The following is a 26,291-nucleotide window of genomic DNA, read 5'->3' as shown; positions in this document are numbered from 1 at the left end:
AAACACATTATGTTTATTTGTTTGATGTGTTTTCCTGTGTAAGCTGCAGTCCTGCATTATGATGAGACCACCTCACTGAGGAGCCCCTGTCTAGTTTGCTTTTCAGCATTTCCCTGCAGTTTCTGCCCTTCCTGAAATTTCCATCTCTTCCATGAGGCTCTTCAATGAATGAGTATTCTAATTACTTTTTCACCTTAAAGCCCAAACTGGCTTGTTATCATAAACTGCTGAAGTGTTGCTATGGCCAACTTGTTTAACCATCCTGTGGTGTAAGTTTGAGACCTGGCTTTTAGCAAGTCAAATTCAAGCTGCTCTATGTTCCTTTATGCATTAAACAAACAGTAGACACCAAACTTAGTAGATACACTTGTCCAGATCTCTGATACTGGAAATGAGCAGTGCTTGAGAAGACAACACAGCTTTTGTTATGCAATAATATATAGTATTATAAATAATATTAAATTAAAATAAATTAAATTAAATTAATAAATGGAAAGACATGAGTAATTTTATAGGATAAAATTTTTTTAGTCCTGAAAATATTTTGTTCTTGAAAGTATTTAACAATATTCTAACAACAGAGTGCATTCTAAGATTGACAAGATCCTGAAGGGCCGTCCTGGCAGATCTGGCTGTTTGCCTCCTCTTTGCATTTGATAAATTCAGCCCTGGCCAGGCCTTGCTGATGGGCTGTCCTGTCACTGCTGCTGAGCTGGTACAGCTGCTGTCAGCTCTGTGCTTTGTGCTGAGAATGCTCTGAGAGTGAAGATGTAAAAGTAGTTGGAATCTTAATGCAGGATGAATGTCTCTTAAAGGAGCAGGGCTTTCATTCCCAATGTATTTCTTCTTTCCTGCACCTCCTCATTGTTAAGTGGCCCTGGAGTTGTGCACACAGGTGGTCCCAGACTCACTGCCCCCACCCCAGGAAACAGCCTTTTCTCCCCCTTGTTGGTGTCTTTGAGCACAAATTCTCAGGCATGAATATTTTCCTAGATGGATTTCTTTGCAGCTTCTTCAACTCTGATGTGAATTTTTTATCCCATCTTTCACTGAACAGATGTGTACGTGCTAACCAAAAGGTGTGGATAGCAGATGTCTCAAGTCTGTCCTTAGAAGAATGTTGGGGTGTGCCATCAGGGCCTGGAAGGGCATTGTCCTTTTGGTCAGAAGGAGCCTTTGAGACTTGGCTCTGTTCACTCCTGTTGTATTTCTTGCTGCTGTTACTTGTATAAGTTGTGGGACCATTTCTAATACAGAGCTGTTTCATTCAGCACCCCTAACAAACCCTTTAGAGAATGCTTTCTGTACCAAGGGGAAGAGGAGCTGCGTCCTGTCCTGTGGATGTCAGAGTAGGCATTTCTGCAGAAGCAGTTGTGCAGCATTTAATCTGATTCCCTGCTGTGTGGTACTACGTTGCTTTTCCTAAAGATGTGCAAGCTATGTTTCAGATTTGACTTAGATTTCTGTGTGTGTTTAAAAAATTGCCTTTTTTTTTTTCTGTAAGTAGAGTTTATGTATTTATTTGTAACCTCTGATTTGAGCTGTACAGAGAATGCACACGGGTGTCATTGCCTTGTAGCTGAAATTTCAAATGTTAAAAAAAACCTATCCCTGTGGGCAGATTGACGTCAGTGTCTCTTTCAGAGAGGTAAAACACCCATTCAGTGCTTAAATGATGGGGGAGAATTTTCTTCTGAACTCTCCCTGTGAAGCCCATTACCCTCATTCTTTGACTTCTTCCCTCTTCAAAATGTGCATTTGTAGCAGAAGTTTTTTGTCCTGCTGCTGCACTGTTGAGTTGGTTATGTGATCAACACAGCTCTCCCTCTCATCAAGCAGGAACCTCTCTCTGCTGATGTTTGCTTGAACAGAAAATAGTTCAGCTCATTGGACAGGGGTAAAGAGTGCCATCACTTTTGGGCATATTAAGAGCATGTTCTGAAGAAAAATTGTTGTCTTAACCTTTCTTTGTAATTTTGCTGTTGAAGAAAGGTGAGCATTGTGTACACGGGGAGCTGCATGAATGCAGTGTTCTTTATCGCTGAATGTGCTCAGTCTGAAGTAGAAAATCAATAAATCTTTTCAGCCTTTGACTTCCCAAAGGATTTTCTTGTCTCCTGTGGTGCTGTAGAGGACACTGGTTTAGGTGACCATTATGTCCTGAGTGGCAATTCATTTTAGCTTCTTGATGGGGGGTGGAGGGGGGGGATTATATATATTTTTTAAAAACAGATACTAAGTGCTTGAAAACCAATGTATGAAACTGTAATCTCAATTTGCTGCCTTCTGGCTTCCTTCTTTTCAGTGCATGAAGTATGACCATGTTCCCGTTACTATTTTCTGTTTCCCCATGAGAAAATAGCAGTAGATGTTCATTGAGGGGCAGCTTTCTCTCCATTAGTAGATACTGAAGTTATGATAGAGACCTATCTGAAGGCCTTTGGCATCTGTCTAAGCTAATTCCTCTATGCTGTTGCTGTCTCAAGTGTTATAAAGCATCACAGCAGATTTAAATCAGTACACCTGATGTTTTTGCAGTATCTTTGCTTTAGAAATTACTTGAATTCCTAATTAATTGTACTTCTGCCTGCGGGTCTGAGTTTGAGTAGGGAAGTTAATGAGAGTGAGCTTGTGTTTGAACAGCCTCCCCTTTCTGGTGTGCTTTGGTTTGCAGACTAATCCCACAGTAAGCACACATTAACAGGTACTGAGAAAGGGAAACATAATTTAGCTACAAATTAACACTGTTTCATTCAAAATGCTGGGGGGGTTCTAAAGTGGTGTGGGGCACGGGACTGGTGGTCTTGTTCCTCAGAGCCCTAGAACTGCTTGCATATGTTATTTTTATTTTTTTTTTATGTCTAGATGTTAGGAAGGAATCCTTCAGGTCTCCTATCACAGGTAGAGTTGCTGTTTTTCTTCTCTGCTGCAGCTTTGTCACCTTGTTGGTGCTTGTGGAAAGAGGTTCACTTTTGTGTTCCTGAGCCTGTCTTGGCCTGGGACTGCTCAGACCTAACATCCTCTGACTTGCACAAATGATATTCTGGATATTTGGGTGGTTTATTTTTCATAGATGTACCCTCAAGGCCTGTTTTAAACCACACAGGTTTGTGTGTGGCCTTTAAAGAAGCTGTGAAAGTCAGGCTTCCATTAAGTAGTGCAAGGTCAGTGTGAAGATCCTCAGTGGTTGTTATAGGCAGGAGGTGATTTCCCAAGTGGCTGGAGCAGACCTGTCTGAGCAGTTGTGTCTAAAGGGCTGTCAGGGCTGTGCTTTGTTCCTTTGGCTCATGTCCTTTTCCCCATCCCTCCCAAAGACACTGCACATTCCTGCCTCACCTTTGTACAGGCACTCAGGTGTATAACAAGAGTCACCCAGATCAGCTCTGCCCTTGGACTGAAAATTCCTGCCCTAAGCCTTTGCTGCACTGCTTTTCACCTGAGCCAGAGAGGTGAGTTAGCAGTGCTGCTAAGGCAGGCAGGAAAGCGATTCAACATCCCTTGTGAGACAGGAAAAATGAGGGGGTTTTGATGAGCTTACACTCATTGTGCAACTCTGTTTACCCCTGAATTTTGTTCCTCTGAAGATGCTTATTTGAAGAGAATGCTTTTCAAAGCCTCTTACTGAATCTCATCTCATGGTTTTTAAATGTTTACTAGATCTGGCAACTGGGAAAGACACTGAGAAAAATGTGTTATTTTGCTTTGGGTTTCTTTCCAGTTGCATAAGGAGTCTCCGTGTCTTTAGAGGCATGGAAAGGCCCATGGGCATGCATAATGATATGATAGAGCTGGTAGGTTCGTTTTCTTGTTTCCTTTCTGGTCCAAGGACACTCTTTCCCTCTGTCCCACAGGACCTTTAGTGTTCTGCCTTCACTGAGAAACTTTTGGGCAGATGTGTTGGTGGAAAAGTTATTTGGGAATTTGAACTGGCAGAAGTTGAGTATGTGAAAGATCAGTGCAGAGTGCTGCCAGTTTGGTTTGTCCAGAGCTTTAGTGTGGTGTGTATTCCTGTGTCCAGATCCTCTTCAGATTAAGTGTGCAGTGATGACAGAATCATTGGGTAAATCTGGGCATGGCTTCATGTAGTGTTACTGTGCAAAGTGAGATGTTATATGTGATGGTCTTGAAGAGGCTTGGGAATGCCCTGAGACAGTAATTGAGCTTAAATACACATTTGTCTCATGTAATGACTGACTACTATCTTGAACCAAAATTAACAGCCCTACATTACAGGAGTATTTGCTATAAATCTATCTACACCACCTTTCAATTTTCATTCAGAGGAGGTTCCAAATTAGTCCAATATCTTATGTAACTGCACATTGCTTCTGGCTAGTAACTATTTTTTAATGTTTCTAGGGATTTTCTTCCACGAGGTTCTGGAATTGTGACAAGACGACCATTGGTCCTGCAGCTCATCACTGCTAAAACAGGTAATCTCTTCCTCTTTTTGGGTCAATGCCTGGACTAAGTGCTGATGTACTTCAGCAGGAGAAAAAACTTCTCTAAGAAGACATGAGCAATGTGAAGGAAGATGCCACCAGACTGTCTGGAACAAAGGGCTGCTGCTCCAAAATTGTATGCTCAGGACCAACTCATCACATTTCCCATTGTGGGAAAATGGTAATGTCTAAATCCTGGAGCACATGGTGAATTGAATCCACATCGTTACATGCAATATGCTTTGGAAATTAGCTTTGATTTATTCATTTCTTGATGAGCTTTGCAGTTGTATTAGTTAACACACCAAAATTGCTGCACTTCTACCTTTAGCTCCTGCTCCAGTGCACACAGATTTGATTCCACACAGGCTGTTTTCAGAACTTGTCTTTTTTGGTTGGGCTCACTGCACTAAGTAGAGCAGAAGGTGGATTAGGGGGAAAACAAGGGTTCTGGTATTTGTCTGGTCAAAAATATAAATATTTTTGGGTGTACCACTGAGCTACGGGACATATTGAGATCTTTCATGAGAATTCACCACTCTGTACTCTTCCACAGGGCACTTGATCTGCTGTGGTGTAGCTCAGTTCCCTGGCATAGCTAAAAGCAGTTATGGTTCACCATCATTCCAGTCTTTGGTGTTGTTACTTCTAAACCAATGTAAGCAACAAAAATCCCTGGTTTGCTATTTGCTTCTGCTCAAAACAGTGAAAAAAGAAATGAAATAACATCCAAACCAGCACTGAAACCAAAAAATGGTCTTTGAGTTATGTACCATGATGAAACTGGGGAAAAACCAAAATTGTAGCTGCCTGTAAAACTTTAGTCTGTCCCTGTGTGTGAGATGTAATTAAGTTTTTGTGCGTATTTCTTTCCTGAAGGTCTTCAAATTGTTCAACAGGAAGGTAGACTGCAGTCTGCTTGGGCTTCAGGGTGTTTTCTGAATTATTGCTTTTAAAATGCCATCATACTTTCAGTGCCTCTATAAAATTTTCCATGGTGTTTACAGTGTGGAAGAGAAAGGAAAAAGAGTGTAATTCAGTATATCTGCATGCTCAGCTTGGAAATTTTGGGATTGTCCAGTGTGTCATACACTTATAGTGCTTTATATATGGTATACATTAACATTTATTTTAGTTGGAGGAATGAACTCTTGCCTTTTCTGCAGATCTGGCTTTTGGCCTGTGACAGATGATGCAGAAATGCATGAATAAGACTTAGCTGTGGAGAGTCTTCATCTGACTTTTCCAGATCCATGCCACAATGCAAGAGCAGAAGAGACAAAAGCTTTGAGCTTTTTGAATCCTTTCAAAAAGGCTGAACTGAGGGGACCTGTGTTATATCTGACCTCAAGTGGATAAATACTTATTCATTGGCACCCATCCTGAACTTACCTTGACTGCTCTGTGTTGACCTCTTTTGTAAAATCATTGCTGTCTCTTGATTTAGGGTTTTTCTCTGTCTGGCTTTCCTCATTACTATGTTCCCAAAGTATTACTGCCTTTAGGTAGGCCGCTAGGTTTTGTACAGGTAGCTTCTCTGCTGAAAATTAGTTCTTCATTATAGCTTAAATAACACAACAAAAAACTTGAAAAATTCAGGAAAACTGAGTTTCAGCCTAATTTTGTGTTTCCTGGATGTTAAGGTTTATTTCTCCCTTTGGGAAATGCTGTGTAGTTCTTGTTGGGGATTAAATGCCAAGACCTTTAAAATGCAAGCTTTAATTATTTTGTTACTTTCTTTAAACTTTGTTCCACTGTTGTTGTTTTTGATGGTGAAATTCCAAGTAACTTTATCTTTAAAGTCACCTTTATCTTTGTGAACTAATTTTAAGAAAAGAAAATAAAGAAAACTGCTTAGAAAAGCACAGTGTTCTTTTACAGGAAGCAGATGTTGGGCTGATTTCTATGAAGCCCATAATTATCCAAAATGTTACAGAATAATTAGAGGGCTGTATCAGCTTTTTGTTGCTGTAGTAAACAAAACTAATTTTTAATCCTAGGATTTTTCTTGAGTCTTAAAAGTAACTGTTCTTAATCTTGGAGTATTCCTTGGGAGAGAGGGGGCACTTTCTATGCAGGTATGCACAGATGACTACAAGATACTTCAGCAACATTTTGGAAGTGTCTGAGAATAGTTTTGGAATGTGAATTTGATTGACAAAGGAGGTTAAAGCTTCATTTGAGTCACTGCACTGAGAGATGAAAATTAGCAGAGGAGGCATTTGTACACATCAGAGAAAGCTTTGCCCAACCATTATTAGATCAGACATGGCATGGAAGGGTGCAGGAATTGGTTGGGAGGGGTTACCAGGGATCCTCCAGCATCTGAGAGATCTGGCACATCTGGGTAAAGAGTTGTTACCCCTGCAGGGGTAACATTGAACAATCCCATAGTAAGAAATGCATCTCATGAGAGATGTGGAGTATATATGGGGTGGTTTTTCGAATTTTGTATACCTATTTTAAAAATTCTGTGTAGTTTGAACAAAGCTATTTCACAGTGACCTGTTGGCTCCTTTAGTCACTGACATGTTTAGGTGATACCAGTACAATTCCTAAATGGCTTTATGGCATTTGCACGCCACATTCATGCAAATTTGTACTCTGCTGAAATACTGAAGACAAATACAAAGTTTTTAATTAAATATTGTAAGTAACAAGTCAGTCTTTAATAGTTTTGAGTATTTTTCTCTGGGTTTGATAATATGAGAAATTGTGTGTCTTTAAGATGTAAGTGTTGGTGCTCAGATGACCAGGGATGAGAATTTCGCGTGTGCTTGTGAGGTGGTGGGTTTTTCTTCCTTTGAGTTGGTGCTCCTTATTTTTTACATTAAAACTTATTTCTTCAACTTCCTAAGTTTTTGTTTCACAACTTTGATTATAGTTCTTAGCTTGGTGGTTTTTTATCTAACACAGCAGTTTTTGTTACGGTTAATAGATATTTTAAGTGGCGCTGCTGAGTAAGCTTTAGAAGGTAATGATTTGAAATTTCTGAGATCTTGAGAGATGGGTTGGTGTTTCTGTTGTTTTTTTGTTTGTTGTTCATTTTGTTGTGGGTTTTGTTTGTGGTTTATTTTTTTCTTTCTGCTGCCATACATTCTGTATAACCTTAGGCAATCTGTTCTTCTTGCTGTGCTTTCTTCTGCCTCTGCAGGTGAGATAATGACTAGATTCTGAGAGATTAGGTAGTACGTTGTTTTTGAACAGCAGTGCCAACAAAAAATATGTGAAGCCTTTGTAGTAGGTCTTCTCTTTGTTAAGAATCCATTGCCTGCTGTATAAATCCTGGTATTTGTTATTTACATCTTAAATATCCTGGCTCTAGATGAGCTTTTTTCCTTATTTTGATAACTGTTTTTGGAGCAGTTAAAATTTCAGATTTTGTTCTTGCTTCAGCAGATTAACAGATTTTGAAATTCTTTGCTGAGGTGGACATTTGTTAGATAAATGAGTCATATTTACAATATCCACATTTGTTTGAGTTCTGTTAATTAGAATACTAAGTGGAAATTAAATCATAAGGTTCAAAAGACATTCTGATTTTTTCTGAAGTCTTGCAGATGCTCTTTTCTGTTGAGGTAGTAGAGCTTTAATCCAAATTTCGTGTATTGCAAGACTACTCTTCATGCATTGCCATCTTCTGTTGCCATCTGGTGGCAGAAACAATCCTCGAACAGAAAAAGAAATGTAAAAAGACTTTAGACTGGTTATTTCAGCTGGCACAAATGATCTTAGAGACTTCATCAGATGGCAGGCATTTGGAGGTCTCCAGGGACAAAAACTGGAAAAATGCCACTGTACCAATAGCAGGAAAGAGAATGGGCACTTTAGAGGGAGGAAAGGCAGACAGTGGTTGCCATTTCCTGGATCCCACTCTCATTCAGATGATGAACAGGGATGCTGGAGAGATCAGTAAAACTACTGAGCTGTGTACCCCAAAAGCTAAAAAGTGCCACCAGCAGGAGGAAAAGATGGTAATGATGGGTGACCCCTTTTTGAGCTAAGGAAAGGCTCACCCCCCAAACAGTACTGACATCCTGGAAGAGAGACAGTGCTGGTCTGAAACCTGAATTTAAGCTTATGTAGCGTCAGAGAGACTGCAGATGTTCTTTGTACCTGTAAATCTCCCAGTTGTTGCTGTCTGTAGGGGTGATCTGAGCTCATCCCAGTGACTGCTGAGGTCTGGGCTCAGCCACTTTTCCATCAGGACCCTCAAAATGGGATGTGAGCTTCAGCTCATGTTGGGACAAATTAATGGGTTCAGGGTTTGCCTGAACTTTTTGTTTCCTTGGTCCCAGATTGGTGCTCAGTGATATTAGGAAAGATGGAATCCCCTCATTAAGATTGAAAAATGGTTTTATATATGCTTATCTTTATAAAGATAATAAAGGAAAGTGACAGAAGAATCAAAGTTCACTTTAAAGAGAAAGAAATCTGTCAGTAGTTATTAGCTAACAATCTGAAAGGTATTTGAGATGAACAGCAGCCAACACAAACTCATCAAGGGAATTAACCCTGTCATAGCAGTGCAATACATTTTTTTATTACAGGGTAGCAGGCTTGTAAATTAAGGTGAGGTGGTATCTTACCTTGTCTACGGTAAAGATTTTTAGATTATCTTCCTTTTTTTGAAAATATCTTGGAAAACATGATTTAGCAAGGACTCCTGTGAGATGGATTCACAGCTGTTTAGTGGGACACCCCTCCAGGTGATGTTCAGTATTTTGTATTACTGATAGGATGACAGAATGGAGTGTGTTTATCAAGTTAGTGTTTGGCAAATACAAGCAAGAATATGAAAGATACTGGTGGGCAGAATTGGAATTAAAATTGCTTGCAAAAGAAGAGAAATATTCCCAAAGTAAGAAGCAATTTAGCTGGGATATGGTATTTTGCTGTACTGAAAGGCTGGTATTTGAGAAAAAGGGTGGTTTTCAGAAAAGAACTTGGTGCTCACAGTGAATCTCTGATAGAGCAAAGCTCATTGATGTCATGCTGTTGTGAAATACAGAAGTAAACTTTGTACAAGAGGCAGCACAGAAATGCAGTCTTACAAAGTTCTGGTTTTCTTCAGTCCTGAGAAGGAGAGAGCTCTACCTGGTGAGAGCTCTGCCTCTGTAAATTTAGGAAAAAATGCCTGGAGGAGTGTTGTGTGAGGGCTTGGAACTACAGAAAGCATCATCTGTAGGAAATGGTTGAAAGAACAGAGGGAAATTTCTTCTACAAACAAAAACTTCCAAAGTTGTGGAAGATTATTGCATTCAAAAGAATGCTTTACCTCCTCTGGTACATGTGTCTACCCTTCTAATGAACTATTTCACTGGCTTCTAAGAGTGTGACCTGCTATCTTTGGTAGTTACTTTAGCAGATCTGCACTGTCTTCCATGTTTAATATCTTCTGCTATGATATTCTTGTAATTCTCTGCATTGCCAGGATTTTTTGTTTTAGCTTCAGGAAATGCCAGGGTACTTCTATTTCTTATAGCCTTTCTGCTTGAAGGTTAGCAGTGGAATAACTCAGTTTTGAGTATTTAATCTTCAGCTTGTTAGAAAAGCTAGAGAAATGGCAAAGCAGAAGAGGGATTGTAGATTGGATAGACGAAGGGCTCTTGAATAATTCCTCTCTTTTCAAGGAAGAACCATTGAATGATTTGCTATGGTCCAGATTCACTTAACTGCATTTACTTTGTTCAGAAAAAGCTGTCCATCATCAAAGAAAAGGTGAAGTACTTTGGCTGATGATGGTTTTTTTTTGCATGTTTTTAAAACACCCTCTTGAAATCACTCTTTTGGAAAGAGTTCTGAGGCTTTATGGAAGGTAAAAAGTGTTGTTGCTCGAGTGATATCTCCCCAAGGGGCAGATAGAGGGTGCAGTAATAGCAGATACTCCTCCTGTGCTTCCTATATTTAAAATGTTTGCTACAGGCCTACAATTTAATGAACCACTTTTTGGAACACTTTCAATCCCTATTGAGTACTCTACACTGGATATTGCCACCAACTTGGAGCAGCTCTGCTTGAAATCAGTTTAGAAGCAGTTCTGAATCCAGGTCTCTGATCCTGGCGAATTCCTGACCTAGTAACAGATTATTCTGTACAGAGTAAAATCTTTGGGCTTTATAAGCTCTTGGGCTCAGCCTGATGTGGGTCAGGGTTGTTTTCCAAAACAACCCTTATGTACTCCTAAGGGCTGATCCTTGTCACTTGGCTCTCTTTAGCTTAGAGACAAATTTATGAAATATCTCAAGTGTTTATATAATTTAGTTTGAGAATAGCAATCTCTATTTGCTGTTTAGTGCTCATAACAATCTATCATTGTGCTAGATTAAATAATAAAGGCATACAGAGCTATAACTGACAGGAAAAATAAGGACCATTTTAAAAGATGTGATCCCATATCACTCGTTTGTATGATTTGTCTAATTTAATCAAAACTGAAGAGATAATTAATCACTTGTGGATGCACTGAAGGAACTATGCTCTGTTAGCCTTCTAATTTTATGTTATCCAAGGTGCTTTTAATGAGTCTGAGGGAAAAAAAAAAAAAGAGTTATTTTACATGCAAGGACTGTTTTAATTTTGTGTCTAATTGTTCTTTCTCTTAATGTAACTTCAGTTTTATACCAAAAATACATGTCTGAAAGCTAGAAGTCAGGCAGGATCACTTTTTCTTGCCTAGCTTTGTGTCCATTCCCACAAAAACATAAATAAAACATTTTCCTAGTGTTCTTCTGTGCATGAAAGCTGGAAAGTGAAGATTGCATTAAAGCATTTGCTCCTCCAGCCTGGCTGAAGGCATCACTGCCAAGGACAGGCTGAGGGCTGAAAGGAGCAGAACAAAGCTCTGCTTGTCCCTTGGAATTCTTATTCTGTAGGCTGTGAGTGGCACCACAGGTTAGGAACCACCCTGGAGTTCATTCCTTCAGCCCTGCTGGCACCACAGATGGCACCAGGAGCAAGGAGATTTGATAAACATGAACCCAGCTAAAAAGCAGCAAACATTTTTATTTGGATTGCTTTGAAGCCTTGTCAGATAGTGAATTTATTACTGGGTGTAGAGTGGGGAAAAGAGAAAAACCTTCCTTGGCTACCGAGTCAACTGATTACAGCTGGGCACCAACTATTAATTACTGGATTTAGAAATAATTTCTCGAGAAAATCTGGTGATCCACTGGGAGAAAAAAATAACTAAGAAGAATGTGTATGTTTTATGCCAGGAGCTGTGCGTGAAAAAGAGGGATAAAATATGAACCACTTGTCAGCTCTTTCTTTCATTAGGTATCTATTTGCCAGCCTTGAGATGACAAATTTTACAAATGTAAATTCTACACTGAGATATTTTATTTTGTGCACCATGTTGTTTTTCTTCTTGAAATATTTGAATATTTGAATATTCCCTGGGGTTTTTTTTAATAAACAGTAGATAATGAAACAAAACTCCCATTCATTATCATTTTGCTGCTGGAACTGAAAAAAGGATATAAAAGAAGGTGCTTATTTTTAGGTGCTCTCTTGTTTTTAAAATAAATGATGTATTTTTGTCTGAACAAGGGTGAGTTTCCCTGTTACTCACACACTGAATCTGGAGGGATTATGATATTGTAGCACAGACAGGTGGGTATTTGATGTTTTCGTCTCCACTCTGTCCTTTTTTCTGTCAGTTTGCATTAACTATTTATTGTAGTTTTGACTATTTGTTACTTTTTTAACAGCTCTGTCAATAATAGTAGCAAAGTGACCTCTGGGGAGCAGGCTTCAGTACTGACACATGAGGTCCTCTTTTAATCCATATTCTCACATTTGGTGTTTTCAGCTGCTGTTCCTTGAGTACCAAGCAAGCTCTTTGCACTGGCTATCTGGGCTTGTTACCAAGTAACATTTTCTAGGGAAGAAACTTCTGAAGGGAGCTTTGGGATCAGGCCTCCATTGCAGAGTGAAATGAACTGGAACATGCACGAGTCTTTTCAGCCTTTCCCCAGTCCTACAGCTCTGACCTGCTGGGGACAGGATGTGAGCTGGTGTCTGGAATTACTGTTTATGTCATCATTTCTGATGGCAGCCTCATCATGTAGATAAACCTTTGTATTCTGCTTTGAAGGGAGAAACTCCAGTTTTAAAATCTCGGGATGTGCTTTTGGTTGTGCAGGCAACCAAAAAGGTTGCAATAATTAGTATCATTATTTGGATTCAAAAGTCAAACCAGGGACTAAGTGTCAAGTTTGGGTTTAACAAATTATCTGTCTCTGATTCCTTGGCAATGCTCTTCTAAGGTAAACCAGCAACTTGAATGAAATTAAAGGCTTTGGAATTGTTTGTATTGTCCCACTTCAGCAAAATCACAGCTATTTCTATGGGCACTTTTGCTAACTTGTAAACATGATTCATATTTTTACTACAGGACACTTTTAGGAAATGAGAAGCTGTGTTAAAAACATTACAGTGTTTTTAAGTGATCTTATTTTCATTTTGAACTTGAAAAAATTTACAGAATTCCTTTGCTAAATTCATGTGTAAAATGGGATGTCAGTTTTTGAAGGAAATGCTAAAAATCTTTCCTGGTACAGAATTTGAATTACTTTTCCATTTAGGATGTATTACAGGCATATGAGATCAGATGAAAACTCAGTCTCATTCTTAATCTGTTCCCTATTCTATTACTGTAAATGTAATCTAATTGAAAGATTCAATTGTTCCAGAAGATTATGTGCTAAAGATAGGAGCAATAAATCATATCCAGTCTACTTGACTTTTAACTGAGCCTTTCTTGTTGAGGGCTGGTTTTCATATGTGCAGTCATAATAATGCTTTTCTGATAGCCATGATGACCAACTTTTGTGCCCACACATCTGAAGAACACTGGGGGCTTGGAAGTGGGTGTGCAAGTCAATGAGCCTGTGAAATACAGAGCTGTTACTGGTGTTCTTGACAGAGTATGCTGAATTTCTACACTGCAAAGGGAAGAAATTTACTGATTTTGATGAAGTTCGTCAGGAAATTGAAGTAGAAACAGACAGAGTAACAGGAATGAACAAAGGCATTTCTTCAGTTCCTATTAATTTAAGAATATATTCTCCACATGGTAGGTAAAATCATTCTACTTTACATTTATGTCATGTAAACATATTATGTAGCTCTGTCTGTGTAGCCATCACCTTTTGTATCTGTTCTTATTGCCTCATCTGGGCTGGAAAAGGTTTGAGGCTGAGTTAGTATAGACCAGTAATGGGACTTAGTAACAAAACTTCTTTTTGGCACTCTCCAGAGGAATTCCCTGATCTAGAAAGTCTCTGTGTCTCCTTGCCTTACTGAAAATTTATTGTTTGCTGTCACTAAAAATATAATCAGACTATAATAGTGTTTGAAGTTGCTTTCTGGTGAAGCCCCCTGTATATATCAAAGTTGGTTCCTCTGGTTGCCATCTGCCCAGCTTAATGAAGACAATCTAGAGAAAATGTTTTTCATTGGATTTGTCTTTGATATAGGACAAAAGTGGTGTGTTTGGCTGAGGCACATGATTTTTCTAGCTGCAGAGAAGCTCAACTAAATCCCCTGCCTCAAAGCTTGTTTGTTGAACATGCTGACTCCAGGAGAAAGTGAAAATTTCCTACCTATTTCTCTTGCTTTGTTTTATTATGATCAATCTTTGAGTTTAGCCACAGCTGTCTATATTAACCAGTATTAACCAGACTCCAACTACACTTCTGGTATTTCCTTCCTAGGAATTGCATTTTTCTCATTTGTCTAAAGGATGCCCTGTTACCCCAGTAGCGGGATGCTTACCCCAAGCCAGGATGCCTCCAGTTGCCACTGTGGCCCTTACTAGGGAAATCATGCCAAAGCAAACCAGGTTTTCTTAATAGATTAATTTTTTCATCTTTCTGACTTTTCTGAAGATATTAAAGATTAAAAAAAAACACCAACCAAAAAAAAAGCCAAAAAAACCCCCCAAACCAACAATATATCCCCAAGCCCCTTAACCACAGTTTTGCTATATAAGTTAGGGTAGCTATTGATTGTTTTTTGGGAATTTCTTAATTGGAGACATTTCTTAATTGGAGGTGAAAACATGGTCAGAGAAACAATATATTTTAAAAAAATCCAAACAACTGTTTTGGTTTATTTGGAGGATGCAATGAGAGTGGTCTGTTGCCTGTGCTCCTGTTGTTGGACAAAGCTCAGAAAGCCATGTGAATTTCTCTCAGGGCCCTCAAGGACATTTGATATAAGTATTATTCTATACCAGTTGCAATATTTCAAATATTAAATATTAACATTAAATAGTACTAATAAATCCAGAGATGTAAAACTAATGGGGAAACAAGTCTTTGCAGATTGTCAGGCATTTTGTTTGGAGTGTTGACAACTGTTGACATATTTATCTGCCTGTAAAGGTAGTTCTGTGTGGTTTTATGCGACCAAAACTTGTGTGCAGCCATAGCTGTGTTGACCCCTTTGTCATGTGTGGTGTTCTAACCAGTTTTATGATCCATGTTGTCCATGTAGTCTTAAGCCTGACCCTTATTGATTTGCCGGGAATCACTAAAGTGCCAGTGGGGGATCAGCCTCCAGATATTGAGCAGCAGATCAGAGACATGATAATGCAGTTCATCTCCAGAGAGAACTGCCTGATCCTGGCTGTGACTCCAGCTAACACTGACCTGGCCAACTCAGATGCCCTGAAGCTGGCAAAGGAAGTGGACCCTCAGGGTAAGCAGGACTGAGTGCCACCACTTTTTGTTCTCAAATGTAATAACATAATTGAAAATATCAGACCAATTCTTGTGGGAAATTCTATAATTTATAATATGTAATATAGATGTCTATTTACATTCTCACACGATCTTCAGCATCACAATACAACTGTTTGTTAGCTCAGTATTGTTTGGGTAATGTTGCTGTAAATGAATTTTAAAAATGTTGTCACTATCTCTGATAAGCAAGTGGAGCAGTGCTTATCTATCAATTTTTGTAGTACTGGGCAGAATGGGGGATGGTGCTGATGGGATTTCTGGATACTTACATCATAAATTTTATACAGTCATATTGTAGGGATGCTGAGCCTTGTTAAGGAGTTTTGAGGAACACATTTCAGCACTGGCAATTATGTTCCCTGCTTTTCCAGACGTATCATGACTTGAGTTGGAGCTGTTATTGTGTGGTAGCTTTGAGAAGGGCACAGATATGTTGTATCATAATTGTAAGGTGTAATTGTTCTTCTGACTCTAAATGATTCTTCAATAGCTTTTTCCTCCTGCTTCCACTCTGGTCAGGCCTTAGAACCATCGGTGTAATCACAAAATTGGATCTGATGGATGAAGGAACAGATGCAAGAGAAGTTCTAGAAAACAAACTCCTCCCTCTTCGTAGAGGTGAGAATGTACACTTGCCTTTACTCTTTGCAGTCCAGAAAGTGCTTTGGAGAAGGATGGTGTTTGGGAGTCCTGAGATGAATCAAAGGTTAAGCTGGACTTGATGTGTTCCTTGCTTTTGCAGTTATCTATTCAGCAAACATAAAGGTGGCTGTGCTAAAAATATCCTTTCTGGACCTGGAAAATCCTTGCTTCCTCTGGAATATGCAGTGTAATGCCAGCACATGTCATTAGCCAGTATTTTTCTTCTCTGCCAGGTTTCTTGTAACAAAAAAAAATGGTTTTTTTCTTTGTATATGACAGAAGCAAACACCAGAGCTCACTGTAAACCAGTTTTGATCCTTGTCAGAAATTTTCCCTGTTCTGTCAGCTACTGCCACATTTGCTCATTCTGTTAATAATATCAAGAATTTTGATTCTAGTTATAATTTATTGATGAGACTACTGTCTCCTCCCATGGAACATGTTGGTCCAGCAAATGAGTAGGTTTTTTTTCGTATTTTGTTAATGTCATGTCATTTATCTGTCTAGACCTGTGTGTGTATTTCAAATTTATTTTGGATTTTTGTTTATTTTTGAAGTGGTTTCTTTAGGCTTCACCAGAATTTCAGGTATTTCTCTATTTGAATTGGTGATCTAAAGGAAGTCTATCTGCTATATGTAAGCAGAATGAACAATTAGTCAGTGTTAAGGTTACTATTCTACTTGTAAACATGATCTGAAATGCCTGAATTGGAAAGTTTTGTTTGAGCTGAGACAGTCTGCTTCTGTTTAAGATTAATTCAGCGGTTCAGGCAATAGCTGCATTAGTTTACTCATTGGTTTTGTCTTGTTTTAGGTTATATTGGTGTTGTAAACAGAAGCCAGAAAGACATTGATGGGAAGAAGGACATAAAAGCAGCTCTTCTAGCAGAAAGGAAATTCTTTCTTTCCCACCCATCCTACAGGCACATGGCAGATCGGATGGGAACACCATATCTCCAGAAAGTTCTAAACCAGGTAGGACCTGAAAACTTTGTGGTGAAAGGCAGCTTTGTAATGATAGGGCCAATATAAAAACCGTATTAAAATGAAGTTGGTCTCTGAACCTCACTCATCCTTTTCTGCTTTCAGGGTTTTTCATTTGTACAAGGTAAAAATAACGCTGTATATTGCATGTAGATACAGAAGCTTGCTGTGAGTTATAGTTTCTGACTTTTACTGGCAGTTCTGCACTTCCCTCTTCTTTAGAATACTGAAGATAAACATCAAAACCAAGATTTGTTTCCCTTCCTGGAAGTATACCATCCTATTCCTCAATTGTTACATTTAACTTGTCAGTTGCCCAGTGTTTTTGGTATTCTTACAAGTCAAACTTGATACTTTTTTTTCCAGCTCACTGTTAAATTGCAGCTTTTCCTCTGGAATAGACAAAGACCAGGTCAGCTTGGCTTTGTCCATTTTGGACAGCAGCTGGAATGCTCCTGGTTAAAGCAGAAAACTTAATGGCTGGTCTGCTTAATTTTTTGCTACAGTGACTTTGCAGCTGTAACTGCAAAACCAGGCTATGAAATGCTCTGGGCTTGCTCAAAAAGACTACTAATGCCGTTTATTTGTGCTTCAGAGCCAAAGTCTTCATCAGGATGCAAGAAATTCCTTGTACCCTGCACTTTTTTCTGTGTTTAGAATGTTTTGTCTTATTTTACATCTTGAAAGTTTAATCCATATGTCTTTGTTTTGAGACTGAAACACAAGCTGCACATACCTTTCAAATCTCCTGTCTGTCCTAACTCTTTATATGCTATTAACTTTTTTGAGAGCTGTTTTCAATATTTACCTACTTCAGTAGGAACTGTTGATCTTCTGTTACTCTCTTACTTTTACTGTGTGTAGAATGTTATATGTGGGAAGATCTATATAAGTTCTGTCCTCAAGATATTGTAGACCTATGTGTTTCAGGTAATATTTCAGTTTCTTTGTATCCACAAGGTGGTGCTCCAGGGAAACGCCAGCTTTTGATTTTGTGCCTGTCAGTCTGCTGAGCAACTTTAAACTTGAGTTTTTATCTTTTGGTGTATGACAGTTTAAATGTATAGCTTGTCTGGCTGGGCTTGGGAGAGGGTTTGGGGCATAGTGGAAGAATTCCAGTTTGCATTTAATTAAGGAATGTGTACAATACCTGAGAAATTTATGGCACAGGTAAGTCATAGACAGTGCTGTCCTAACGTATTAAAACACATATTTATATATATATGTAAAAACATGCTGTGGGTGCTCAGAATATCTTTCTTTCCCATATTGCCTTGTGGCTGTAGCATAAAGGAGTTGTTGTACTAAACAAATATGTAGGGAATTGTGAAACACCCTTAAGAAAAGCAGCAAAATGGGAGTGTGGCATCAGCACAGAGAGATGAGAGGTAATTTTAAATTTCCCATGTAATGTGTGTAACTTTTTCAGGTGTAACTAAACAGGTGTGTAGTAACAGGGGCTCAGTGAGTGAGAGGATGAGGGAATTTTGTGTGCACCAGGAATATTGAATTGTTCTTTAAAAGTCTCCACTGAATCAGAGATCAAGAGGAACAGCACTGGTAAACTAGCACAGGTCATGGCTGATATGGTTGGCAGTCAGAAGGAAATTGTGCTCCTGCTTTCATCTTTTAAAAAGACTTTTATTTCCTTTTTAGCAACTTACCAATCATATCCGGGATACCCTGCCAGCTTTCAGAAGCAAACTCCAGAGCCAGCTGCTTTCTATAGAACATGAAGTAGAGGTATATAAAAACTTCAGACCAGAAGATCCCACCAGAAAAACAAAAGCCCTGTTGCAGTGAGTGTTTTTTGTCTGCTTTTTCACTTCAAATGGGTTTGTTTTGCCTTTTTGCCCCTTCTTTCTGATTGGTTTAAATTTAAACATTAGGATATTGTGAAGGATTCTTTACACAAGCTCCAAAGATTTCTGTGTTTGATGGTTCAGAACACTTTATTTAGTCTACAATTTCAACAGAATTTTCCCTAAATTAATTTTAGTAATCCTAGAAAAGGGAGAAAGCAGAACAAGGAAAAGGCATGAAGATGGGCAGCAGAGATGATCAAAGGTAAAAAACTGCTTCTGATTGGGTAGACATATTCTCTGTCTGCCAAAAAGATGACCTCAAGCAAGGGAGAGACATTGTTGGAAGTCTGTAAAATGAGGAGGCTGGAAGAAGAATAAAGAATGCTTCTTTTTCTTTTATTAAAAGTTGGCTGTCCAAAAGAACCTAGAGATGGCAAGAACAAAATAAATCAAAGGTGGTCATTCTTCATATTTTGTGCACCCAAGACCCAAGATCTTTGCTGCAGGAGTTGTCAGTAAAAGTTTGTGTGCTTTCAGAAAGCAGCGAGGCAAATTCTTGGGGATTATCATCATCAGTTCTGAACTGAGTTTTCACTGCTGAAGTCACTGTCTGGTTTGGGTCTCATCCACAAAATAAGTCTGTCTGATGAGACTTTGATACCAGCCATGGAAATAAGGGATCACTGTTCATCTGATTTGGAATCAAGTGCAGGTGGAATCCTAGCCCTGTCTTGATTGTGGATTTAGCACCAGGGAGAAAGGACAATGCTGATGCTGTGGATTGAACACCAGCGATTAGCTGCTGCTTTGCTGCATCTGCTTCCTTCCTTCCTTGGCTTGTTTCCAGGGCTGCTGAATACTCAGTACTGCCTACCTTTTCACCTGAAAGAGCTGCCATTTTGGCTCTCCCATTTTTTTTTTTCTTCAGTTGTAGCCCTCTGTGTTTATCTGCAGATAAAATTTACCTCTTAGAGAGGAAGTCTGTGAAGGAAGAAGTCTAAAATGTACCAAGCTCTTCTCTCTTATATGCCTGTTGTCACATTCCTGCTCTGACTGATTTCTGAGCTTTTCAGCATTCTGATTTCTCTGGAATAGATGGTAAAAACACTGGATTGTGATACTGTGTAAGTTTGGGGCTGGATTAATTCTCTAATTAAAACTTTGGAATTCAGAGGGGAAAGTAATCAGCTGAACTAGGGAGGCTTTCTTGAGCCTGATGAAGACTGATTTACTCCTTATTTTTGTAACAACTGTGTCCAAAAGAGTAGACAGTTCCTTGGGACTTTACTCAAGATGTTTTGGTTGCAAAAACAGAGGAACATCACCTTTGACTTTTCCATGACTGGGAGAACTCTCCTGTGGGTTTTTCTGAATGCTGCTGCTGCAGAAGTCAAAGCAGAGCCAAGTAAGCTGGAGCTTGTGGTTCTGACACATCACCATGTTAGTACTGGTTCTTGGGCTTGCCTTTTTGGCATGGGGAAAAGAAGTTCCTTCCCAATCTCTTCTGAATTTTGCAGCACTGGATTCACATCATGCTATTAGACAGTACTGCAAGACAGCAGGGATGCAGGGGGATGTGTGTTGGTAGGGATTCTATGGATTGGCAACATGGCTGAATCAGTTGTACAGATACTGTTGGCAATTGCTAAATATGTTTGAATAGGCAGTACTAGTTGCATAGTGCTGAAGTAAGAGTTGGTAGTTAATATGCTTAAATTGTTCCAGGTTTTGTTTGTTCTTTTTTCCTTTCCTCCCCTCCTTTCCCATTTAGGATGGTACAGCAGTTTTCAGTCGACTTTGAAAAAAGAATTGAAGGATCAGGAGATCAAGTTGATACACTGGAACTTTCAGGAGGTGCCAAAATCAATCGTATTTTCCATGAACGTTTTCCCTTTGAACTTGTGAAGGTATTTATCCATCTTGCTGTTGTGCTTTATTTTATTTATGTTTCCTTTTGTTCATACTGATAGTAGTGTGACCAAGCAAAGATCTGATTGAAAGAATATGCTTTTAACTGTGGAAGAAATTACATGAAGTTATAATTGAGACATTTGGCTTAATTTCCAGGATTGGACACTGAGACATGCTAAGAATTCTAAAGTACAAGAAAGAAAATATAATTACAATCCCATTTCATACTATTTTCTGAGCTTTCCTATTGTTTTATCACAGATGACATCTTTCTTTGGTTAAATGGGGCAGGCAAGCAGTTACAGTTGGTAAATTTGACTTGTGTTCAAGTAGCTGGTATCTATTAAAATGAGAGTTATGGAAAATAGCCCTTTAGGTCCTTTCCAGCCTAAATCATTCTATGATGGTTTGACCTAGATAATGACCCTTTCTTTTGTAACAGCACTGACTTCTCTTCCAGCCAGCTGTCTTCCAAGAAACTTAAAGAAAAGCTTTATAACTATATAATTGGGACAACTTCTCTCTTAAATTTAGTTGAAAACTGTAGAATGGGAAGGGAAGGATAAACAGATCATAATCACAGAAGCTACATCACTTTAGAAGCCAGCTTTTTAAAAAAAAAGTGGAATCCTCCAAATCCTGTTTCTGGCTTACTCTGTCAACTCTTCAAAAATCATTCCAGCTGTTGGTATATCTGGAATTGAAGAGTATGTGATTTTCAACAATATTTACTGCTGCCTGTAGCCTTAGTGGTAAAACATTTTAAAATACTTTTATGCATTGTTTGGTGTAATTAGAAACTACTATTTTAACAGTTGCACTTGTTTGTCTTATGGTTATAGAGGGAGAGGGGATATTTTCTGTTCTGTTGAAACCTTCCCCTGATGTGCTCTTGTGTGCTGTTGTTCTTCTAGATGGAATTCAACGAGAAGGAGCTGAGGAGAGAGATAAGTTATGCCATCAAGAACATTCATGGGATCAGGCAAGTACTCCCATGTTTTCCTGTGCTTGGTCAGATGGTACAGGTGGAATATCTTCCCAAAGCATTGCAACAAGCTTTGTTGTTCTCAGAGTTTTGGGAACTGTTTCTTGTGTTACTCGATTGGTAAATTCTCAGATGGTTGACCCTGGTAGCCATGGTGCAGGATTTGAACTTTCCTTTCCTGATTGCTGGAGAGGTCTTGATTTATCATAGTGAACTGATATTTTTGGGTGTGCTTTTATAGTTTGGTTTTTTATATAATTTATCTGGCAAGGTAGACCTTGGAGAAGAGTGTTTGAAAGAGAAGCAAGGCCCATTTGTTTAGAACTGGGTCTGTGGGGTACCTGTTTATAGATTCATTTACTCTGCAGTGACCAAGTGTGAAATTCTCCATGTTGGACTCTGAGTAACAAAACCTCATTTTCTGGTGTGAGTGAAAAGTGCAGCCATAGGATTCTTATGGGTTTGCTGTGCAGGGGATTGTGCATGGAGTGCTTGCAGCTGCCACTCATCCCTAAGGTTTGATGTGCTGCTGCTGAGGCTTTACTGCATTATAGCAGTACTCCTTAGAGTTCTTGCAGTCCTCTTGAAGGATTTCATCTTTCAAGCATGTTTCTACCTATATTCTTATATTCTGAATATATTCTTACTCAGAATGACACTTCCTTTGAGAAAAGCAAATTTCGTTCTGTGGAAGGCTGTTTGTGTAGGGATTGTTATTACTCAGCTCTGAAAGTAAAGATTTGAGCAATTTAGTAAAAAAAAAAAATCTTCCTTGCCTGATGTTTTTATTTCTGTCTTACGTATTCTTTTATGTCCACAGAACAGGTTTGTTCACTCCAGATATGGCGTTTGAAGCCATTGTTAAAAAACAGATCGTTAAGCTGAAGGGACCTTGTTTAAAAAGTGTGGATCTGGTGATGCAAGAGTTAATCAACACTGTCAAGAAGTGCACTAAAAAGGTAGCTTGCACTAGATCTGGTAATGTAACTAAAATGTAATGATAGAGTATGTAATATAAAGGCTGTCTTGCATTTTATGGTGTTATAAGAGATTCCTGATTCAGTCACTCGTCAGACAGAGTAGGACTTCCTCAGGTAATTAATCACAACTTCTGCAAAGTGCTCAGAATAATGGAATCATGGAAAAGTTCATTTTTTAATTCCTTTGTTTTTATTCTTATGGTGAGAGATGGTTTTGAGTCAAGAGATGCCCTCAGTTTCCTCCTTAAAACCATGTTTTCACTTCTTATCTGACTGGCTGCTTTTGCAGTCTCACCTGTCCATCTGCCTGTCCCACCATCCCAGTGCAGGGTACCCCATAATAGTAAGTACAGGAGTGATTCTGAGCACAGAATCACTCCTGATTGATAAGGTTGTTGAGAAATATCCTCTTGCATTTTTTTCTGAAAAAACCCAAATTTTTTATATCAATGAGCAAGTAAAGGAGATATTTCTTAAAACCCAAAAGACAAAGAACATAGAGGAGCAGATTCTCTGTTATGTTTTCAGCAGAGTTTCCAGGTTTTTTCACTTTTGTCAAAGTCTGCAAGACTTGTCACTTAAGTTAACTGTGCAGATGCTCTTCCCAGTGGCATTTGCCAATTTTACCACTGTATCTGGCTTTTTTCAGTATTGTTATGTAAAGATGTTGCCACAAGGTGGAGCCTTTAAAAAACAAGAAATTTGGAAATCATTTAGAGCACCCCTCTGGAATTAGGCCCAGTAGAAGAGAGGGAAACCTCATCCTAGATAGACTGTGTTTCATATGTCCAAAGTGTCTTTTCCTCAGTGTTCCCTGGAGGAAAAGAACAGCAACAATCCAAGGGTTTAGGTCTCTCCAGTCCCTGAACAACAGCAAGTAAGGCTTGCTTTGCTGTGTGCTTAACTTTGAGTCCCAAGCATTTATAATATTTGCTTTCTTCCAAAGAGAAAGCTGGAGGTCCCCCTGTTTGTATTCCGCTGAAGCCCCTCTGCAGGTGTAAATTTCTATGAATTTTCTGTTTCAGTTGGCAACATATCCAAGGTTGTGTGAGGAAACAGAAAGAATTGTTGCTGGCTACATTCGTGAAAGAGAAGAGAAAACCAAGGATCAGGTGAGAATAAATAGGAGATGTGACAGTTTGGGGAAGTGTGTGAAGGAGAATAGTTCTTACATCCAAAGTGCAGTAGGACAGTGAAAGATGTTACATTTTTTTAAATAGGTTGCACATTGTGGAGAGGAAGAAAAATCGCTTCTTTACCACTGAGCTTTGACAAGGACTAGAATTGTTACAGAAAGGTTACGTAGTGTTGGCTTGTTCCTGTGCCAGTGTGCCAACTTGTTAGCTGGGCCACTAGAGCTGTTTATGGGAAATCAATGTTGATTAAACAAAGGCACACAGGAACAGCTTATTTCTGCTTTGTTTTCAGGTGTTTTTAACATACCCATCCCATGCACCCACCCCTCAGCTTAATTACTGTGAGGCTCACAAATTATTGTACTGGGACCCATGAGGGAGTGACAAGCTTTCCTTTAAGTTCAAAAAAAGCTAAAAACCAAATTAAAATTCAGAGAAATTTGGTTAAAGCATTCATCACTAAGACAAACATTCCAAATCCAGCAAATCTGAGATTACATGTGAGAAAATCCAATGGAAAGGATTTGGAATTGTTGTCTGGAGATGAAGAGTGTGACAATAGAAATATTTGCGGAAGAAGAGCTCGGCAGAACTCCTAAGCTGTTTTGGACTCCTGGCTCTCTAGGCCTGTCCCTGTGCAAATTAGGAAGCTGTGCAGCACATCCTGTTGCTTTAATCTGTGCTCCAAATGTAGTCATAAAATAATTCAACAAAAAAAATTATTAGCTGGGCTTGTACTTGAAGGGAGTTCTAGTCAGAACATTGTTATCTCAAAATTTTGGAGAAAATACAAGTTGTTTAAAATAATTGAGTTTTATTTTCCTGTTCTTCATTGTATGCACATACCTAACTATTTCTCAGAACAAAGAATAAAATTTGGGCTTTCTGTAAATGCCAAAAATTGACCAAATAGGTAATTGTCACATTCACATCATTATTTATGATGTTAGCAGTTGTCCTTCAGAGGTAAGAGATGGAGCAAAAACATAGTGGGGATTGAGTCTAAGTGAGGCATCTGATATCTTCTGGAAATTGTGAGGAATTTGGTAGTGATGCTGTATTTGAGGAACTGCAGAAATAAGGTTGAAGGGATGAAATACCACCCTTTGGTAACAATAGGTTCCTTCCTTGCTCCCTCTGATAAATGGAAGTCTGAAAAGACAGGGGTGAAGTGCAGTCTCCTGCATATTCCAGAGTCTCTTGAAGGGTAGGAGGGAATTTTTTGTAGATATCTTAGCAAGTTCTTTACTGAGTTAGATTGTCAAGGTTGAATCAAATTCTCTGTGGGCTGATGAAAGACTGGCAAGTGATAAGTACACAAATCATTGTCTTATTTTCTTGATAGCCCATCCCTCAATCCAGATGTGCACGAAGAATGGCTGGACTGGACATTTTCTGGGCCAGGACTGGATTACATATCATTTCTTTGTGTGGTAGATAAAGTGTAGGTACCTGGATTTTAGGTTTAAGGTTTAGGTTCCTTGCTGGCTTGGCTGGAATGCTCCAGATAGGCAGAATTTGCTTAACTTGCAAAATGCAGAGCTGGAATCTATGTTATATAATTATTAAAATTCTCTTTGCCTGTGTATGATTGATCTTAATGGAATGGACGATGGCCAAGAAGGTGAAAAATGAGGTCTGTCAGGAAAAAAAGTAGGAAGAGGGAATAGGACTTCTGTAGTCTTACTTATTAAACAAGCACAGAAGCAGAAGTGGTGGAGTTTAGAAAATATTTCTTTTGGCTTGAACAATTATGAAAACAATATTCAGTAATGCAGAGAACTCAAGAGTTCTGGTTTTTTTTCTTCCTTTTCTTCAGTCTCACTCTTCCACCTTACCCATCCTGTTTTGCTCTCCTGTCTCCCATAATAGATGCTGCTGCTCATTGATATCCAGGTTTCTTATATCAACACCAACCATGAAGACTTCATTGGCTTTGCAAAGTAAGTATGTGGAATATTTGTTATAAAGACACTGCCAGGCTTTTTTGTTTATTTGCTTGGCATTTTTTTATTATGCTCAGAACACAAGTCTTGAAGTATGACAGTGAAGATCCAGGCTGCAGAGTCCTAAACATGCAGGACCATGCTCTTTCTCAATAGCCACAATGTTGAAGTCTGTCCCAGTTCACAAGCCTGGTTTCACTGGAGCTGGAGCTTATGTCTTAGTCTGGAGTAACACACATTTCAGGACACAGAAATGGATATTGGTGGTCTTTCCACATTGTTATTAATGCATACTTTGGGAGCTGTGATTCTGTGTGAAACAGTTTTGCTCAGAATAATGGATGTCACTGAATTCTAAGTATGCCTGCTGTTTGGCTGCAGAGAATAATAGTAGCAGAGTGCCCTGCAGGGCCTGGTTTGACGTTCTCCTCGCTTAATTGAAAAGGCTGTGAGAATATTTTCCAGAATGTTCTCCCTCAGTTTCCAGCAATTTGTGCCTCAGGGACTTCATACCAACATTTTAACACTAGTAAAAACATTGAAAATGTCTTCACTCTTTGAAGAATAAATGTTCCTTCAGACATATTCATGCTATATTTGCCATTACAGTGATTGGAATCACAACAGGTTTGGGCTGTGTGAGATGCTGGCAACAAATTTTGGCACCACAGTAGTATTTGGCTGTGGCCAATTCTAGTTAGCACTGTGA

At 39.0% G+C, this 26,291-nt stretch overlaps 1 protein-coding gene across 5 annotated transcripts in view; it reads left to right on the top strand.

Annotated features, from left to right (window-relative positions):
• Positions 1-26,291, top strand: part of DNM3 (dynamin 3) — a 171,593-nt gene that overhangs the window by 12,322 nt on the left and 132,980 nt on the right. For all 5 annotated transcript variants that reach the window (XR_009487550.1, XR_009487549.1, XM_059854656.1 and 2 more), the window contains exons 2-12: positions 4,360-4,433; positions 13,372-13,521; positions 14,946-15,149; positions 15,713-15,811; positions 16,650-16,810; positions 18,476-18,618; positions 20,396-20,531; positions 21,450-21,517; positions 22,341-22,479; positions 23,526-23,612; positions 25,509-25,579. Coding sequence is in view for 3 of the 5 variants with exons in the window: in XM_059854656.1 (XP_059710639.1) it covers positions 4,360-4,433; positions 13,372-13,521; positions 14,946-15,149; positions 15,713-15,811; positions 16,650-16,810; positions 18,476-18,618; positions 20,396-20,531; positions 21,450-21,517; positions 22,341-22,479; positions 23,526-23,612; positions 25,509-25,579 (1,332 nt within the window). In the remaining 2 variants the exon portion in view is untranslated. The remainder of the gene's footprint in view (positions 1-4,359; positions 4,434-13,371; positions 13,522-14,945; positions 15,150-15,712; positions 15,812-16,649; positions 16,811-18,475; positions 18,619-20,395; positions 20,532-21,449; positions 21,518-22,340; positions 22,480-23,525; positions 23,613-25,508; positions 25,580-26,291) is intronic.

This window comes from Haemorhous mexicanus, chromosome 9 (genome assembly GCF_027477595.1).
Source record: "Haemorhous mexicanus isolate bHaeMex1 chromosome 9, bHaeMex1.pri, whole genome shotgun sequence".
NCBI lineage: Eukaryota > Metazoa > Chordata > Aves > Passeriformes > Fringillidae > Haemorhous > Haemorhous mexicanus.
Note: the sequence above shows the minus strand (reverse complement) of the source record. Positions and strands in the feature narration are given on the sequence as shown.